At 39.5% G+C, this 19,806-nt stretch overlaps 1 protein-coding gene and 1 non-coding gene across 3 annotated transcripts in view; both read right to left on the bottom strand.

Annotated features, from left to right (window-relative positions):
* LOC110382310 (neuropeptide CCHamide-1) overlaps window positions 1-19,806 on the bottom strand; it is a 36,772-nt gene that overhangs the window by 7,386 nt on the left and 9,580 nt on the right. Inside the window, exons 2-3 of one of the 2 annotated variants that reach the window (XM_049837267.2) lie at window positions 17,873-17,995; window positions 2,793-2,870 (exon numbers count right to left, since the gene is read on the bottom strand). In XM_049837267.2, coding sequence (XP_049693224.2) covers window positions 2,793-2,870; window positions 17,873-17,969 — 175 coding nt within the window. In that variant the 5' untranslated portion in view covers window positions 17,970-17,995. The remainder of the gene's footprint in view (window positions 1-2,792; window positions 2,871-17,872; window positions 17,996-19,806) is intronic. The other variant, XM_049837268.2, reaches the window with a different exon arrangement.
* On the bottom strand, window positions 7,369-7,442 carry Trnan-guu (transfer RNA asparagine (anticodon GUU)). The gene has a single exon. It is a non-coding gene; the product is annotated as a tRNA-Asn (tRNA).

Consider the following 19,806-nt stretch of genomic DNA (forward strand, 5'->3'; position numbering starts at 1 on the left):
ACGGTTAAAAATATAGTGGCATTGCACTATATTTCAGTCTAATCTAGCAGACTCACAGATAACGTTTTATCCAGCAGTCAATAAGGGAATGTCAGACACAGAAAAAGTTGCAGGATAGTGGCAAGATTGGTTTAATACAGAAAAGACAGAACAGCTGTGACAGATTAAGGTCTTAACAGTCTTAAATATTACCTATAAGTAGATATGTGAAAAAAGTTCTTGCAAAGTCTGAAAAACAATACACACTACTCAAGTATAGAACGTAAGAGCCGATGCAGATTTTAGTTTAGCATTGACAAAGTAACATCAACCTTATAGCATTGAAATAAAATTCAAAATAAATAAACCGAACCTCAAGCTTTCCTTGAGGATCATGCAAGCAGACCATTTTTATCAAATCTGATCTATATTTAAATATAGTTAAGGTTGATATTACAGTGGCAGTACACTATTTGTTTTTAAGATCTGCGTTAGCTCTAAGAAATAACTACTTCATCTAAAGTCTACTGAAATACTAACTACAAGAAACACGTAAAAGATACAACAAGAAGAAAGATTGGAATTCAGAATGCATAAAATTATAGCTAGATGGAGTATGCTGTAAGATATAATTAGGTGAAATGACGTAAGTTTGAAACATAAGGAGAAATGTGTTGTTGTTGTTCAATTAAGTATAAAGAAACGGTTTATTTTTAAATTACGAGATTCTATGTTTTTTTACTCAAGGGTGGATAGCACCATGTAGCTATAACGATAACCAGCCGAAAAAATCTACAAATTCCGAATCGTTGATGTCACCAATGGGCGATAATCTGACGGCTAGTTACGGTTACCTAAAGTTTCATGGGGCAACCCACCATAGAAATCCTCAAAGTATGTACTTATTCTCTCTCCCAAATAAGTAAAAACGAAAAACCATCAATTTCACACAAAATCTGCCTTAATACCTACAAAAACCAAGGTACAATCCAATCAGTTTGCTACAAACCCTGATAAATGGATGTATCTATGGATGCATAAGATTTCCCCGGAGCCCTATATTAAGATACCCTTTGTATGAACGTGTGTAAACTTCTCATTGGAAACAATTGCTCATCGGATTATACGTGGAAAGAGATTTTCAAATGTATTTTTTTTTCTATTGGTTATTTGTTCCCTGTTAAGTTCAGTTGGCGTGAAGTTTCTTATGTAGTTAGAATAATTGTATTATGGTGATTATCTATACTAATATAATAAAGAGGAAATACTTTTTGTTTGTTTGTTATTTAATTACTGCGGCTTCGAAACTACTGAACCGATTTTAAAGAATCCTCATTAGAGGGACAGAACACTGAAGGGAGCTACACTCTTGCCGAGTATCGTAGGTTATCATTATTAATGCTCGAGGGCAAAATTATATTAATAATTCAGAAAGTTATGTATATGTATTAATATGTCAACGTTTTCGTGCAATTTTTGTCTTACTAACCAGCAATTTCACTGATTCCTTAATTTTATGTATGTTCAAAAAGATTAAAATATTAAGATAAATTGAGAAGCTACCGAAGCACTTTTTGAAACCATCAATAATAATTTACTGCATATAAATAATACATGATTTATATAGCTAGGTTTATTCCTATATCTAATTCCTCACTCGTGTGATCATAATAAAAATATTTCCATCGGTATGCGTTAGCAAATTAATGTTAGAATTGCATGCGCTTTGTGTTCATAAAAACTTCTAATCGATAATACACATGTATGTACTTATTATTTGACATACAATGGGAAAGTAAAACAAGTAAACTATCTACCTCTCCTACTTATATTAATTTAACTGAAGAGTTTGTTCGTTTCTTTAAGCTCGCTTATGTCATGAAATAATGGTCCAATTTGAAAAAAAATAATATTTCAATGTTCAAAATTAAATTTCATTGTTACATAGCCCATTTCTCGAAGAATGTTTTAGGCTACTTTTTATGTGAAACTTTCAACATATTTTTTATTAACAAAAAATCCCTGAATAACTAAGTACAGTTTTCCTTTAAATTGTATAATAAATAATATCTTAATTAATTATTATAACTACCACGAAATTAGCCTTGACAATGCTTCAGGAAACTAATTTACTAACCCTGCGTTGAATGTTCTACGAAATATATTTAAAAAAATACTCAATTTCATGGAAAAAGTAATGGAAATGAAGGAATCAGTATGCAAACGTATGCTTGGTAACAGCGACCCATGGCGTGTTTTCCTATAAAACTGTAAAATTGACAATTCGCACGTGACTTGCTAACTAGCTCCTAGAATATGTGACAGAGTAGAGAATTAACAGAGGTCGCAGATACTTTATAAAATATTTTTTGTAACTACTACTTTTGTAAAAAGAAAAACATATTATGGGGTACGTAGAATTACTTCAATTAAGAACCCATTTAATATTAATGGCTCACAAAATGAAATTGAATCAAGCACCGGAGTTTCATAATTGTCGGTTATGAAGTACCTCATTCACAAACTTTCGTACAATAGAAACAATGGTAAGATCATTTCCAAAGAATATTCTATTGGCCTTTAATTCCTTTTAACAAAGCATTTATTTTGAGCAAACGAGCCGATAATAGACATACAGTTTTGGTACTTAGGCCGCCCACATAAGGCTGAAATTCCAACCTAAAAATACGTCAAACTAAAATGTACACAACAGAAAACATTACGTGCACATTATCATTCATTTGTCACCAGTTCTAGGATGCATTATGTACAGCGAAAGCGCATGCGTGTTCAATCGCTTATTCGTCACATACCTCCACGCTGACTGCGCCACCCGCCGACTTTCGCTAAAAGAGTCGACGCTTTGCTACCTCTATTGTTAATTCTCTGCTCTGTGGGACAAATAGATGACATTAATTGAAGCAAGAATTAAGTTAATGAGATATTAAGGCAAAGGCATCTTCTGGGTGACGGACGTTTAGGTATATTGATGTTAAACCATGACTAAGTTAAGGTTAACCTTTCCTTAATAAAGTACGGTGTAAATGTTTTTAATCAAATACTTGGGTAAAATAACGGTCCGCTTCATGACAGATAGAAAACGATTTAAACTACATTAGTTTACAATCATATTAATCGTTATTTAAAACATAAACCACTTAAAAAGCAACCAAATCCTCCCACCAATATAAAAAGAATCAGCCCTAAACCGACGAGTTGCCAGCAATTTTTAATCAACGTCTAAACAGCGTTTAAGATTAAAGCTGACAGTTATGCCCGTATTGTTGGCCGTACGATCGGAAATGGCCAGTCGCCGTCGGAACTCGACGAGCGCTTTCAAGCGGCTATATTGCCTTTAAAACTGTGTTGTCAGATTAAAAAATGTCTGGTGTCTTCTAAATGTGTTTATTGGAATTGTATCGTTTTTAGGAGTGGTTGGTTGAATGCTTGAGAGGATTATTTATTATCGGTACTGGCTGATGTTACCCCTTTTTCGGGTGAAATAGCCGGTATGTGGTCTCTAAGCATTGTGAATGATTGGCGTCATTTAAACTTAGATGAGCTATAACTTGATTTATTAATGTGGTGCAATGTTTGACGCCGTCTAGCTTTACCATCATAGCTACGGAAAGAATGGTGTTTAGACTGGTTTTATATTTATCATGACTGCACTATGACCAACAGTACCAACTGCCAAAAATGCCCACAATAACTACCAACTGCCAATAATGTATACAAGCGTTTTTGAATAAGCATAGATCTCAATCCGAGGTCTGTTAGAAAATCTGTGAGCGTAGCTGTCAGCACCAATTTTCAAGTCATACACAGCCTTAGACACTTTTAAAGATTATGTTTATGAGACTAACTTAAGCGTTACCAAGAAGCATTTTCTTGTATCCTACAAAAATAACTTACAAAAATTGCAAAAATATTCGACCAAACAACCCTCTGATTATTTTAATAACTCTATGTTAAACACTACGGTATCGTGCAGACCTACCCCAATGCACTGCACGTCATAAAATTGCTGCTTATTAATGAATAATAAATGGCATTACATGGAAGTTCACGACCTTTGTCACCGATTACCTGTTATAACTATAATTAAATGCTTTTCATTTGTTTAATATACTTGTTTTAAAGCATCGGTTTTTTGTTCATTAATTTCGTTTGCTACTTATTTCTTCTAAATTGAAATTGCACATGTATTAGCAAGTAAAAAAATACGGATTAAGAATAAGGAACAAAGTTCCTTAAATAAAGACAAATGCATCATGTGTACTAATTTTATAAAGCTGGAGGCTGTTTATTTGCTTAAACTCGCAAATCTACCGAATATTTGGTTCGGTTTGTTCTTGTAACAAAAAATATTTTAATGTTAGATAGTCGTTTGATATTCATCAAGGGAGGCTATATCTGCTATTTATCAGGGTGCATGTAGTTTTCCCGAGACCCAGTCAAACGACTTGTAGAAGCAAGCTTGTAAAAATACATTAAAATATATATCTGTATGTCCCACTTTTAGCAATAAAGTCTAACAGCACGCTGAACTATGAAACTTCAGTACAAAATACGAGTTTGTTAGTGGTGACAATTAACTTGGCATAGAAGTTTTATTATGATATTATGATTACAAATGATAGAGCCAATGATTACCGAAGTCCATAACGATTCCTATATTTACGACGCCATTAAATGTTACATTTAATATCTTTTACAAACATTCCCCTGATTTATGGTCACCATATGACGTTGGTTCAAATAGTCAGATAATAATCTACTTTTATTAGTTCGTCATAATATGATGACGTCATATTAAGACATTTTTTAACCGGGTGCGGGAAGAAGTTCTCTCAGGGAGGCGGGTTGAACCGCTAGTGGAAGCCACTTCTAAGCAAATGCAGACTACAGGGCTTATTACACTTGACTAAATTCAGTAGCCTTATGTACCTACCTTCTGTATGTATGTATGTCTACCTTGTGTATGTATTGAATTTAGTAACTGCATCATTCAGTCTCTAAATTCAGACAAATGTAACTGTATTTAGGAAGGTAGGTTTCATTAAACCATTTTGAAACCTAATTAGGGCACTGAATTTAGTCAAGTGTAACCCTTGAACCAGTTTATAGGCAAATTCATATGAAAACCTTTAAAAATGCCACTGTTAGACGCACTAACTATATTTTTACATTCGTTTAAAAACCTTGTCGTGTTGCATTGCTAGTATATAACCTATAGGATACGTAACTTTGTTCCTCAGGGTATTGTTAAAAGACTATTAAGGGTTGTTCCTAGAAAGATACCATTGGGAATATTACCTACTTGTGCCATTTAGCTTAGGGTTTTTCCTGGTCTAGACTTAAACACTTAAAAAGAATAGAATAATAGATAAATGTTTAAAAGTTATGGTAGTGTGCCAGTTGAACAGAAATATATAGAAGAATTACTGTCGGCACTCGAATATAAAATATGTTTGAGATGTCATTGAAACCGTCGGGAACTGCTAGTCTAGTTCTGAAAAAATATTCTAAGAAACTAACAAACGAACTTTTCTAGTAATCATTTTTTTTTATTTATTTTTTTTAATATTTAATTATATAGAATTTAGGCCAATCGCACATTCTTAGTTAGATAGGTAAGAGATATTTTTTTTTATAAGTCAACCTTTACCACGTTGTAAACTAAAATAATTAATTACCTATTCACCAATTCAAGCTTTGAATAGGTAAACGTTATTATTTTGAATAATACTAAATTATTTATTTTTGAAATTGTGAAAACAATGAGAAGTTATTTCAAAATGTTTATTTGTTGAGCCATCGAGGTTATTTTAAGTGTCTATTGTTGTATTAAATTAATTAATTGGTTAGAATGATATTTACGATTCTTGGAATATATTAAATAATTGTTATTTGTTAGTGAAAAAGGTTAAGCTTCGAGTACCTACGGTTCGTGCGTGGTAGTTAATTGGCCTACAAAACAACTCGTTAAAAGAAACTGGCGACCCGTCATAGTACCTATGCATGTGAATTTAACATAGTTGCAAATATGCTTTAGTATATGATTTAAATATCCGGTTACACTCAAAGTTTTAGGAATTTAAGTATCAATATTTTTTCTTCTATTGATACATTACCTATACATAAAGGCCTTCAGAAATATGTAATTCATCTATTTAATTATGATATTATGTCGATATGTAAAGCAGCAGTCTTATTGAGTACTTAAGCATCCATGTTGCTATTATTTAATTTTGTATATGTCGATACATACTTAGGCAAAGCCTGAATAGGTAGTTTGATAGAGTAGTCACTTTCACAATTTCACCAAGAAAAACTCAGGCAAGTAGAAAATACTTACAACTATTGATCGCTAGCACCCAAAAAATGTATAACTGTTTTTTTAACCATATCAGGTACCTTGCTAATTTGATTTACTTATAGGTAAGTTTTTTTTATTCGATTACCAAACCGAAAATCAAACTCTTATCACGTACGAAAACAATAAAATCTATAACACAGTTTGATAAAGTGTCAAAACACACTTTTTGACAAAGTTACAAGTTAACACTTATCACGTAAAGAAATATTAGATTTCGTTTGATTTGATAAAGAAAGTTGGATAAACTGATAAATTACATTCAAAAAGTTTTATGTTCTTATTCTGTATTTAATAATATTATAATCAAAATTGGAGTTTAAACCTCGTTTAGGATGTACCTAGTTGTTTAGAAAGTCATAAGCGATTCAGTGTGCTGCGAATGCATATTGTAATGAAAATTACCACATTACGCAGAAAAAAAATCTACAAAACGACTTTAAATCATAAAAAAAATGTATCCATTTAATAAAGAATAATAAACTGACTAAACAAATAAGTAACAATATGAGTAGGTATAACAGTCACATTTGTCATACATTTCCCTAAAAAATATTTGTGCCGTAAGTAAAATGGGTGTAAATGAGATTTGACTAGGATTTGCAAGCTAAGCCTTCTTATACAAAAACGTGTGTACTTTGATGTAACAGTTTTGCAGTAACGTAACCAGGGACATTAGGCTTTTATTTAATAAGTCAAAATATATGTTGAAGAATTTCTTTGGCCATTTAGTTAAAATTTTTTCATAATAAAACTTGTGTTTGCGCTTCATTTGTTTTTAAGCCATTATTTAGACATCAACAAACAGGTCGCCTTATTTTACGGGACAGTTTATTTTATGGATTTGGTAAAAATACTGAAGGCATATTTAATTGTATAAAGCATGATTATGCGGCAAAATATGACATGGCAACACTATTATTATTAATTTTATTATACTCTGATTTTTTTTAATTACTTTCTTAAATATTCTTATATGTCAATTTTTTTGCTATATTGCAAAAAGACTGCGCCCCCGGGTGGGCTCGAACCACCAACCTTTCGGTTAACAGCCGAACGCGCTAGCCAATTGCGCCACGGAGGCTACGAGCACAAACGCGCATAATATAGTACACTATACAAGCATAAGTAGTGCGTAGACGTTGTTTAAATTAATCTTATCGATAAACGTAAACAATGTCGATAAAAATATTAATACTTTGTTGATTTGTAATTGGTTTGTAAAACATAGTGATTCGTTTTCGCTTCGATGCGGGCGACAAAGGTACATAAATGCGACATTTGTATACCTAATATTTTTTTTCTTATTAACTAAGCATGGATTGTGAATGCAAAAACAAAAGTAAGTCAAGTGAACATTTTTCTTAGATTTTTTTGAAAATTCTTGTTTTTTATATTTATATCCGAGGAGGTTGTCAAGTCATCTGTTTTTTTGTGGTAAAAGAAAAGAGTCTATAGTATAAGTTATAAACTCTATGGTCCCTCATAGCTATGTTTCCTTTAAGGATCGTAGCAGTGTGCAATAATGGACTGCTCCTCTACGTAATACTGAAACAACAGAACGCTGTTTTCGAATACACTATATTTCTTAGACATAGCTGTAGCAAGGAGTGATGTTCCATCTCTCGGAATTAATCTCGAAAATAGAAGTGTTATAAAGAATTTCATGCCTATAATTATAGGGTTTGAATCTGGACTGTCAAAATTGTATCGTAATGGAACATTTTATTTAGATAAAATAATATAATTTCGTTTCGCAAATTTTGAATGATGAAACGGTCATAGTGAATAAAAAACTAAATAAAATAAAACTTTTTGAAAATTGTAATTTTCAAAAGCTGTTTTTTGGTATTTAGTTTTGGTATATTACTTTGCTACATATCAATATTTGATGCTGCATACTTTGAAAGTGGCAAAAATAACATTAATGCAATTGGCTTTGTCAAACCGATGATCTATCAATTAGTAGAACTTTCCATAAAGGTAACCAAAACAAGTGATTAATTAAATTAAAAGACTATTCAGTTAATAGATATGGGTGCGGAAAAATTATGGGTTTTCGACGGAAGCCTGTGTTTATGCAGAAATGCTTGTAAACGTGTGGGAAGCGGTTTGAGGTGGTTAACCTTTTAGTTCGAAAATAATTAAAAATAAACTGTTCGCGACAGACGCATCCGTGCGCCGCGAGTGCAAAATCATAATGCCTGAGTGTTCGTGTATGCGCGTTACTATTTATACTCTAACAATTTTGTGATGAGGGTAATGAGCAAAAAGTGCCGTGAGCCGCGCCAAGGTATGTTTTTCACGTGCACCCTCCTTCTAAATTGTTATAGAATTGTGTTCAGATTTTGATAGTGCTTTAATTTGTAAATTATAGTGTTTTTTGATGCCAAATTGTAATAGTTTTGTAGCGGTAACCTTAACCTACCTAATTATGTATAATAAACCTAATAGTTCTGCCGTTTAAGGCCTGATTTACCCATGTAAACATTTCTCGATAGCAAAAATCCTAGACTTTCATTAGTGAAATAGTGTTTAACTGAAAGCCTAGGTCTCATTGTATAAAAACTAACTTAATTTATAGAAATATTGTTAATAGTTTAAGTTATAGAACAATAAATAATGTTTGTGTTTTGACTTTCATTTCACATGCAAATTAACAATACTAGGGCTTAGGTCACATTGTTAGGATTACTATCGCCAGATAGCCCATGAAATGCCCTAACACACACTACCTTTCGTATCGAGATACCCCCCATAGTTTGTTTTTTATCTCGAGATAATCTTCACATAAGGGCCGATTTCACATAGTTTTTTATAGTTATTCGGCTATAGTATTTCAGCCCTGAAGGTATGCAGGGTGTGTGTGGTATAGTTCAGTAGCGCACGTCATGGGGCGTCTGACGCCATGTGTCCTGTAATGATATCATGTACCAATTGTTTGTAATACGGCTGTTAAATTGAAAGGTCAATAAAACTGAGTTGGTCGGAGGGACGAGAAATCGAGGTGCTCGTCACGGTAAAGTTTCGAGCTCATTCGGTGCGCAAGCGCCGCCGTACAAATCGTAGTCATCGGTATGGATTTTTTGATAGTATAACAAGTAAATAGTGAAAAGTAAATAGTGTAATTATAGTATGGTAAGTGCGTCGAAGCTCGTCCCTTCAAGACTCCTGAAAAATATATGAAGACTTATTATTTCACCGGCATTCCTGAACCTATAGTAGCAGAAAGTCTAAAACCCGTCTAAACGTATTCTTGTTTCTGAAATTCCTGTTTCTCGCCACATCGTAAATACAGTCCACTCGCCCAGACGTCCAAGAACCAGCGACCGACGGGGCGTCAACGTCTCGAAGCCACCCCATAGTACCTGCTTCTGAGCTACGTCCGTCCCGCACATCCGTTTGGTCCTTGCGACCCGGATCGCCTGGGAAGCGAGCCAGGAACTTCAGCTGAAGATACTGAAGAGTTGTAAACAGCGAGTATGCCTGTGACAAGATCGCAAGGAAGAGCCGCTCAAGCCTGGATCATCGACGCCAGACCGGGCCGCCGCACACCCCATCGTGCACGACCAGCCGCCGTTCTCTCCAACCACCACCGAGGGAGTGAGCAGCCCCCTCCCCGAGGGGTGAAGACCTACCCTGCCCCGCAGCTGAGGGGAAGTGAGGCGCCGCCCTGCCCCCTGCCCCGCAGGGTGAAGACCGACCGCGCCCCCTACCCGCGAGGGGTGAAGAGCGACCAGCGCCGTCGTCGTTGATGCAGACTGAAGCGTCGTCATCACTGAGGCCGCCTGGAACCAGTGCTGAAGAATATAGTTCAGGAGGAACACTGAAGGCTTGCGACAAGACATACAACCGAGCTGTACCGTTGACTACCCGGGTTGACGCCCGTACCGAACTTAAGGCACCGTCGCACAGATCGACGGCATCAAATAGAAAAATTAGAAATGCGCGTGAAGACTTATTGAAGATTAAGTTGGAGCTAGCGCAAATAGCACTTCAGAGGGCCGAGGAAGAATCGGACGACGATTATATGGATGATAGAAATTCCAATGAAGAGTACATCCGTTCCTGGTTGGAGGAAGCTCCGGAACCAGACCCGCAGGACGCCGCCGCTGAGGGAGGACATAGACTACCAGGTACCCTGGACCTGCCCGAGCCCCCCCCCTCCGCGGTTATAGTGAATCCGGTCCTGCGTGGAATAAGTACTGCTCCTGGAAGAGACGCCGCCGCCGAGGGAGGACATAGACTGCCGGGTACCCTGGACAAACCAGAGCCCCCCCCCCTCGACGACCATCAATACTGAAGCCCTTCCATCAATGAAGAAACCAGTTGAAGATACCGCAGGGGGTGAAGGGCTCCGTCAGTTTATCACGGAGCTCACCTCCGCCATCGCATCGCTAGCCGGCAATAGAAGCGAAGAGAAACCGGTGTACCACAACCCTGCTGCATCGAAAGTCATCATGACGCTGCCGAACTTTAGTGGATTGCATACAGAATGGCTATCGTTCCGCGCCATCTATGAGACAACGCGACCATATTTCAACGATGTGGAAAATACGGCGAGGCTGAGAAGAAGCCTGCGAGGAAGAGCGCTTGACACAGTTAGTTCCGAGCTTATCGGCAACGCCAGGCCGGATGACATCATGAAGGAGTTGGAGCTTCAGTTTGGCCGCCCCGACTCAATAGCGCAATCGGAGACAGACAGACTGCGCGGGCTGCCACGCTGCGGAGAAGCACCGAAGGACATCTGCACTTTCGCCAGCCGTGTACGAAGTGGCATCGTCACACTGCGAGCGCTGAAAAAGGAACACTACCTCATGAACGCCGAGCTTATGCGCATCCTCACAGAGAAGCTGCCGAACTCGCTACGTGTACAGTGGTACAAGACATATACTGAGAAGTACCAGTCAACGCCGGACTTGGGTCTCTTCAGTGACTTCATCACCGAACAAGCTCGCTACTGCAGCGCGTTTGCACCGCCTGAAAACATCAGTGAAGCTACTGGACTTAGACGTGTGACGCAGAGAACACACACCACTATAGACAAGAAGCCCGCATCGAAGTGCCGCATCTGCGAGATGGATGGACACCGATCGCTAGACTGCCACAAGTTCGCTGCCTCCGCCATCGTCAGCACGGACACAGATGTCAGAAGAAGAGATGTGGAATCGAGGGCTGCACTGCATCACACCATCATCTGCTTCACTACAAGAAGAAGGCGAGCACTACTGAAGTCGCACAAGAAGCGCAAGAAATAGTCGCAAGTTCACGCAACCACACAAATCAAGCGTTCCTGAAAATCGTTCCAGTGCAACTGTCCGGACCGGCGGGAGAAGTGCGCACCTACGCACTGCTGGATGACGGCTCAACCGTGTCACTGATTGACGAAGAGCTAGCAGACATGATCGGTGCAGAGGGACCAGTCGAGCCGATGAAAATAGGCGCCATCAGCGACGTGACTATCGACACGCCCACGTCGAAGAGAGTTGACCTCACGCTATCGACCTGCCATAGGAAGAAGATACCCTTCAGGGCGCGCACCATACCATGCCTGCACCTGTCGCCGCAGTCAATCAGCAAGGATGACATCGCTGACTGCAAGCACCTGTTTGACCTGGCAGATCAGCTGACGTACAACGCAGGGACGCCGAAGATTATCATCGGGCAAGACAACTGGCATCTGCTCCTAGCAACAGACATCAGAAGAGGGCCCCAGCATCAGCCGATAGCATCGTTAACTCCCTTGGGCTGGGTGCTGCACGGTGCCCGCACTAGGACGCAGGAACAGCAGGTGCACTACGTCAATCAACTGAAAACTTGAACAGCGCCGAGGAAAACATAGACAAGCCATTCGTCGCACATCGCTTGGCCGCCATAGAGGAAAATAGCAGAGTCGAAGAGTGGCGCTGGGTGCCTACAAAAAGCAACATAGCCGACGCCGCCACCCGCGACGTCCCGACGCATTTTCACACCGACCACGAGTGGTACTGCGGCCCTAAGTTCCTCTACGACGACCCATCGACATGGCCGACCGAGTCACCAGCTGACAGTCAACCGACAGGCGAGGAAAAAACAGTCACGCTCATACAAGCGGGCGCAGCAAACCTCATAGACGTCGTTCCTGACCCCGCTCGATTTTCAAGATGGGAGCGATTGCTGCGCGCCACAGCCAGAGTACTACAGTTTATATCGTTGTGTAAAAAACAACATACAGAAAAAACGTTCTACAAGCGAACAAGGAAAAACAAAGAAAACGATCCTGATTGGTCGAGAGCGGTGCGAGCGCCCGCGCGCCCGCCGAAGCTGCGCGCGCCCAAATATACACGCAAGTTTATTATATTGGACGCGACATATATTCAAAAAGCAGAGAAGCTGTTAGTTCGTGTGGTGCAACAAGAAGCCTTTAAACAAGAAATAGCCAGTCTCGAGAGCAACGAAACAGTCGCAAGTAGTAGCCGGCTGTACCCGCTGCGCATAGAACTAAACGACGGAGTTATAGTACTGCGAAGCCGCATAGCTGCTGTAGACAAAGTCGCTAAAAGCGTGAAGAGTCCACCTGTGTTAGACGGCGATCACCGTATTACACAGCTATATATAGATTGGACACACCGTAGCCTACAACACAGCGGCACCGAGCTCGTCGTGAATGAGGTCAGACAGCACTACTGGATTGTGCGCCTGCGCCCGACAGTCAAGCAAGTCATCGCGCGCTGCCTGCACTGCCGCATACGTCGCGCGCGCGCCGACGCCGGCAACCGGCGACCACCCGAAGACACGCCTAGCTCATCACCGCAGGCCGTTCACATACACCGGGCTTGATTATTTCGGCCCGCTGTCAGTCACCGTCGGTCGTCAGCATCACAAGCGATACGTGGCGCTGTTCACGTGTCTCACAACAAGGGCAGTTCACCTCGAGATCGCGCACAGCCTCAGCGCGGACTCAGCTGTGTTGGCGCTGCGCAGGTTCGCAGCGCGACGCGGCTGTCCCACCGAAATCTACTCCGACAACGGCACCAACATGCACGGTGCTGACCGTGAGCTGCGTGAGGCCTGGCAGGAGGAGGCCAGCCGACGCGGCATCGCCTGGCGCTTCATCACGCCTTCCGCGCCTTTCATGGGAGGCGCCTGGGAGCGCTTAGTGCGGTGCGTTAAGACCGCGCTAGGCGCCACGCTGCACGAGCGCCACCCACGCGAGGAGGTCTTCGCGACGCTGCTCTGCGAGGTCGAGTACGTCGTCAACAGCCGGCCGCTCACCCACGTATCCGTGAGCGGCGACGACGACGAGTCCATCACACCGAACCATTTCCTGCTGGGCGGCTCGGCACGCCTGCCGAGCCCCGGCACGTTCGACGAGCGAGACATCGACAGCAAGAAGCACTGGCGGCGCGCCCAGATACTCGCCGACATGTTCTGGCGCCGCTGGGTGCGCGAGTACCTGCCCGAGCTGCAATACCGGCGGGAGCCGCACGCCCGCGGCCCCGCGCTGCAGCTGGGCGACCCCGTCCTCATCGCCGACGGCAACCTGCCTCGCAACACCTGGCCGCGAGGCCGGGTTGTGGCCGTCTACCCGGGCGCTGATGGTGAAGTTCGGACCGCTGACGTGCGCACCGCAGGTGGCATACTAAAGCGTCCGACGAAGAAACTCGTGCCGCTGCCTAAGTAACCGGGCAGTGCGGCATCACCGGCGTCGCGGCGCCCTCGCGCTATCGCTGCGCCGTCGCTCACCGGAGATGCGGCATCGCTGCGAGCCAGAGCTACGAGTCATCGCTGCGGGTCATCGCTACGGGTCAACGCTTCGAGTCCCTACATCGTGTCATCGTGTCATCATTCATCGTTTAATAGACTAAATAGTGATAGTGAAAGTGAAAGTGATAGTGCCTACACTCTGCCGCACGGCGGGAGAGATGTTCGCGACAGACGCATCCGTGCGCCGCGAGTGCAAAATCATAATGCCTGAGTGTTCGTGTATGCGCGTTACTATTTATACTCTAACAATTTTGTGATGAGGGTAATGAGCAAAAAGTGCCGTGAGCCGCGCCAAGGTATGTTTTTCACGTGCACCCTCCTTCTAAATTGTTATAGAATTGTGTTCAGATTTTGATAGTGCTTTAATTTGTAAATTATAGTGTTTTTTGATGCCAAATTGTAATAGTTTTGTAGCGGTAACCTTAACCTACCTAATTATGTATAATAAACCTAATAGTTCTGCCGTTTAAGGCCTGATTTACCCATGTAAACATTTCTCGATAGCAAAAATCCTAGACTTTCATTAGTGAAATAGTGTTTAACTGAAAGCCTAGGTCTCATTGTATAAAAACTAACTTAATTTATAGAAATATTGTTAATAGTTTAAGTTATAGAACAATAAATAATGTTTGTGTTTTGACTTTCATTTCACATGCAAATTAACAATACTAGGGCTTAGGTCACATTGTTAGGATTACTATCGCCAGATAGCCCATGAAATGCCCTAACACACACTACCTTTCGTATCGAGATACCCCCCATAGTTTGTTTTTTATCTCGAGATAATCTTCACATAAGGGCCGATTTCACATAGTTTTTTATAGTTATTCGGTTATAGTATTTCAGCCCTGAAGGTATGCAGGGTGTGTGTGGTATAGTTCAGTAGCGCACGTCATGGGGCGTCTGACGCCATGTGTCCTGTAATGATATCATGTACCAATTGTTTGTAATACGGCTGTTAAATTGAAAGGTCAATAAAACTGAGTTGGTCGGAGGGACGAGAAATCGAGGTGCTCGTCACGGTAAAGTTTCGAGCTCATTCGGTGCGCAAGCGCCGCCGTACAAATCGTAGTCATCGGTATGGATTTTTTGATAGTATAACAAGTAAATAGTGAAAAGTAAATAGTGTAATTATAGTATGGTAAGTGCGTCGAAGCTCGTCCCTTCAAGACTCCTGAAAAATATATGAAGACTTATTATTTCACCGGCATTCCTGAACCTATAGTAGCAGAAAGTCTAAAACCCGTCTAAACGTATTCTTGTTTCTGAAATTCCTGTTTCTCGCCACATCGTAAATACAGTCCACTCGCCCAGACGTCCAAGAACCAGCGACCGACGGGGCGTCAACGTCTCGAAGCCACCCCATAGTACCTGCTTCTGAGCTACGTCCGTCCCGCACATAAACACTATTATTTCATAGTGTACGTAACTTTTTAACAGACTTCCCCAATAAGGACAAGGATCTCTGTTCCGATGTTCGTGTGTTTTTCGTGAAACTTCCAGAACAAAGATTGGTTAAAAAGAACACAACATAACAATTTTATTTGTTGACCAAAAAATATTATTTTTATTTGTTGTATACCTACTTGGGAAACTAATTTAGGATTTTTATGAATTGAATGCAGCGAGTGTGTTTATTCATGATTATTTTTCCGACCCAAATATCGACCAATAGAATTGCACCATTCGACGTCACGTGGTACAACCTACATGGTATTATACTGATTATTTTTCCGACCCAAATATCGACCAATAGAATTGCACCATTCGACGTCACGTGGTACAACCTACATGGTATTATACTGATAATTTTTTGAATATTTTCTCTGGTCGTTGCTATGTCAAACTGACAGGTTGTGGCCGACATTTGGGACGGAAAAATAATCCCCCGAATACCACACGAGCTTCAAAATTCTCTGGCATTTCCCTCAAGGTTCCCTGCAAACAAATAAAGTCGTCAAGTTTTCCAGGAAAAATCACTCGCGCTTCGCGCTCGTGATTTTTAAACCTGAAAAACTTGACTCCTTCATTTGTTTGCAACGAACCTATCGGGAAATACCCGATAATTTTGAAGCTCTTGTGGTATTATAAGTGATAATTTTTTGAATATTTTCTCTGGTCGTTGCTATGTCAAACTGACAGGTTGTGGCCGACATTTGGGACGGAAAAATAATCCCCGAATACACGAGCTTCAAAATTCTCTGGCATTTCCCTCAAGGTTCCCTGCAAACAAATAAAGTCGTCAAGTTTTCCAGGAAAAATCACTCGCGCTTCGCGCTCGTGATTTTTAAACCTGAAAAACTTGACTCCTTCATTTGTTTGCAACGAACCTATCGGGAAATACCCGATAATTTTGAAGCTCTTGTGGTATTATAAGTGAAAATACAACTTATCCATCGTTGTTTATTAATTTTCCGTTTAATTGTACATTTTGAAAGGTATAATGGAAAGAGAAACCATAATTCTTTCGGCGTGTTCGTGGCGTTAGGCTCAAGATGTGTATTGACCATAAAACTTTATATAGACACTATGTCAGCCCACTCTTGAATGAGATGATCTAAAAAGCATCTAAGAAAAACTTAGATGCCTTTTTCTACAACAGTTGTTTGGTACGTTTTATTTCAAAAGGAAATAACTCTTCAGCAAGCTTTTCTGCTCGAGATGTTTAGAGATTTTATCTGCGGCGGTCGAGCGAAATACGATAACTTTTACAACTTCACTACAAGTGTTTTTAGTTGAAAAACTGTTTTCAATGAGTTTGTGAAAAGTACAAACTGTAAAATGTATGTACCACAAAATAATATACCTAATGACGTGATTTTTTTGTCAACTAGGTATGTTAATAATTTATTTTATTTTACATTTTTAGGAAAACTTACAGCTAGGTAATACAATAGTTAATAATATAAAAGGGTTTGCGCTCCTACCCTTATCCCAATTTTATTTGGGGTCAGTGCAGCATGTTTTCCTTTTCCATACTATTTTATCAGCCGTTATCTCACAAATAATTTTATTTGCGCTCATTTAGCATCTTTTCCAAAATTTGCATGACTGTATTAATACTTTTGCCATTCAAGATTATTATTATTCAGATAACTAGCTTCAAACTATACATATACTGCGTATACCAAAACACTATTAGTTAGACCTAATACACAGTGCATCTAAGTGCAGTCTAACAGATGATGCGTTTAGCACAGAGCACGTTACTTGTCAAGCACTCAGGCAGACATTATAACAGACGTTTTAGTGCCAGTGGTACTTACCGGGCTTTTTACACGCTTTGGAAACTATAGCGGTACTTTTAGTAACAGTTAATCGTGTCTCTCTGTCCATTGAGCATTGTATTGTATTTCAATGGACATTATGTATTGTGTTTTGTGTCTTATTTTTAGATATTTAATGTAAGCAGATAAACTCGTTGCATTTTATTTGGTTGAAGTACTTGCAATGCAAATGGTCTTAGACTTGATATTTCTGACTGTGACACATTCCACCGTAAACTCAATTTCAACTGTACAAAATAACATCTATTAGAAAATATCACAATAAACATGCCACCATTTGCTCATTGTGCTTTAGTACTGAGTACGTTATACTCTTTGGTACTTTTAGTAACAGCCATTTTTAGTAAGCTTGTCATGCCTGTGACAAATTCCACGAGATAGTTTTACAAATAACAAAACTACTATTGTTAAGTTTGCCATCGCATTTTGCTTCGTTATACTCAGTGGTACTAAAAGTGCCAGTTGTCCTAACATGTCTTACCTGTAACACATTCCACGAGGCAGATGACTAGCAGCAGCACGAACACTTTGGTGACGGTGTTCCCCGCACAGCTGGTCTTATTTGCTTTGCGATCCATTACGGTACTTTTTCTGGCAGTTGTTACTGCAACAAGAATACAAAGTAACATTATTTTTTGCTATATACAAGCTGTTGATTTGCATCCGTGCCATAGTCAAGGACGTAATTATACTAATGATTCTCAACCCAAATCAACAAAAAAATTGATACAAAAATTTTTGATTTTAATTTTTTTTCGGAAATTTGTCAATGCCAACTACCCGTTTTCAAACTCGGCGCGTGTGTTGCTGGCCTCAAAACTGTGCTGCGCCCTCAGACAAACTCAAACACAAAGCATTCGCAACGATCACTCATGAATTTCATTCATAAAATTGGATTATTTCTGAAATACTATGACATTACAATGACATAAAAAGCAGCGCATATTAACTATTTCCCGTTGACTGTAATTCCAATCGATTTATTTACGTATTTTATGTCCTCCTCCTGAAGTATGGCACAAATGCAAATCAACACCTTGTATAACTCCGACGCAAATTTTATAAAGTCCAAAAAGACGAAGTGTTTGGGTCTTTGGCACCGTAGCTCATAAACGGATTGACCGATTTAGACCCGGGTTTTTTTCAATCTAGTTAAGTTCATAAACGAACTTATACCCATCATTTGATCCAAAAATAGAAGGGTTGAGAAGTCAGCTTTTGATATTTTTGTGACTTTTCCGCTTTACGAAAATAAACCCTAAGTTAAAAATAGTCTTAGCCACGATATGCAGCTTAAGTGCCTGCTTGGTTACCTAGTACCTTTTGTATGTTACCAAGTATTTTATCAGAATAAAGTTTATTTATGCAGTATGTATCTCAAGATTTGAACTGCATAAATATACCCGTAACAGCCCACACAATTATGGTTTTGTTATTACAAAAACAAAAGCTAAATAGCAAATTAATGTACCAATAACAGACTTACATTTAGATACATCGTTTTAATGGAAATTCCGAGTAATTTTCCAAGATTTAAGCCCGAGTTGATTTAAACTAGTCGTACCCAAGCGAGCTGTGAGATTGAGCAGAAAATGCTTGAGAAAATTTTTGGAAACCAAAAAGATTGAGATTAATATAGGTAAAAGAAGAAATTTATTTAATTTTGATAAACATATTAGAGTAAAAATAATACTTTTTATCATACATTTCATTGATAATTTTATCTTAATCTTATCGCTTGAATGGCAGTATGTAAGTATGTAATATTTTTCCATCAGTATAATAATACTGAAACTGGGTTGAGGCGGTCAGATAGGCAGTCGCTCCTTGTAAAACAGTGGAACTCAGTTGCACCCGGTTAGACGATTGGAACTGACCCTCATATAGATGGGAAAAGGCTGGGCAGATGATGAATAATACAAAAATATGGTATAATGCCTATATTATTGAAATAAATAACACAGTATCCATAATTTATATAAAGTACAGTTTTTGAAGTGCAACAAACATTCACAGCCGCATACTTCAAGTGCACTCTATGCACGTAACTTAGACAGTTTGTGGTCTACCTTACAAATTAGTTCAATCCCCCAGTCTTCCTCGTGGCAAGTTCTGCAATAACATTATTGTAATCTAAGTACGGAAGCTGATTAACTTAGTGAAAACTTTGCCCGTTATTAATGGCAATTAAATATATTTTATTTGTTGGATTATTTATCTTACCGAGTTACCTTGGGTGGTGAGGTAAGAAGGTAAATATTTTAGAAATTAAGACGGATTTTTTTCATTGTTTTTGTTTTTAAAATATGTAAATTAAATTGTTTCGGTTAAATGGTTTTTATTTGGACGATTTGCTTCCATAAATCTTCTGATTTTCTTCTCATAAAATAACTCGTTTAAATTTTGATCTATTCA

The sequence above is a fragment of the Helicoverpa armigera genome, chromosome 14 (assembly GCF_030705265.1).
Source record: "Helicoverpa armigera isolate CAAS_96S chromosome 14, ASM3070526v1, whole genome shotgun sequence".
NCBI lineage: Eukaryota > Metazoa > Arthropoda > Insecta > Lepidoptera > Noctuidae > Helicoverpa > Helicoverpa armigera.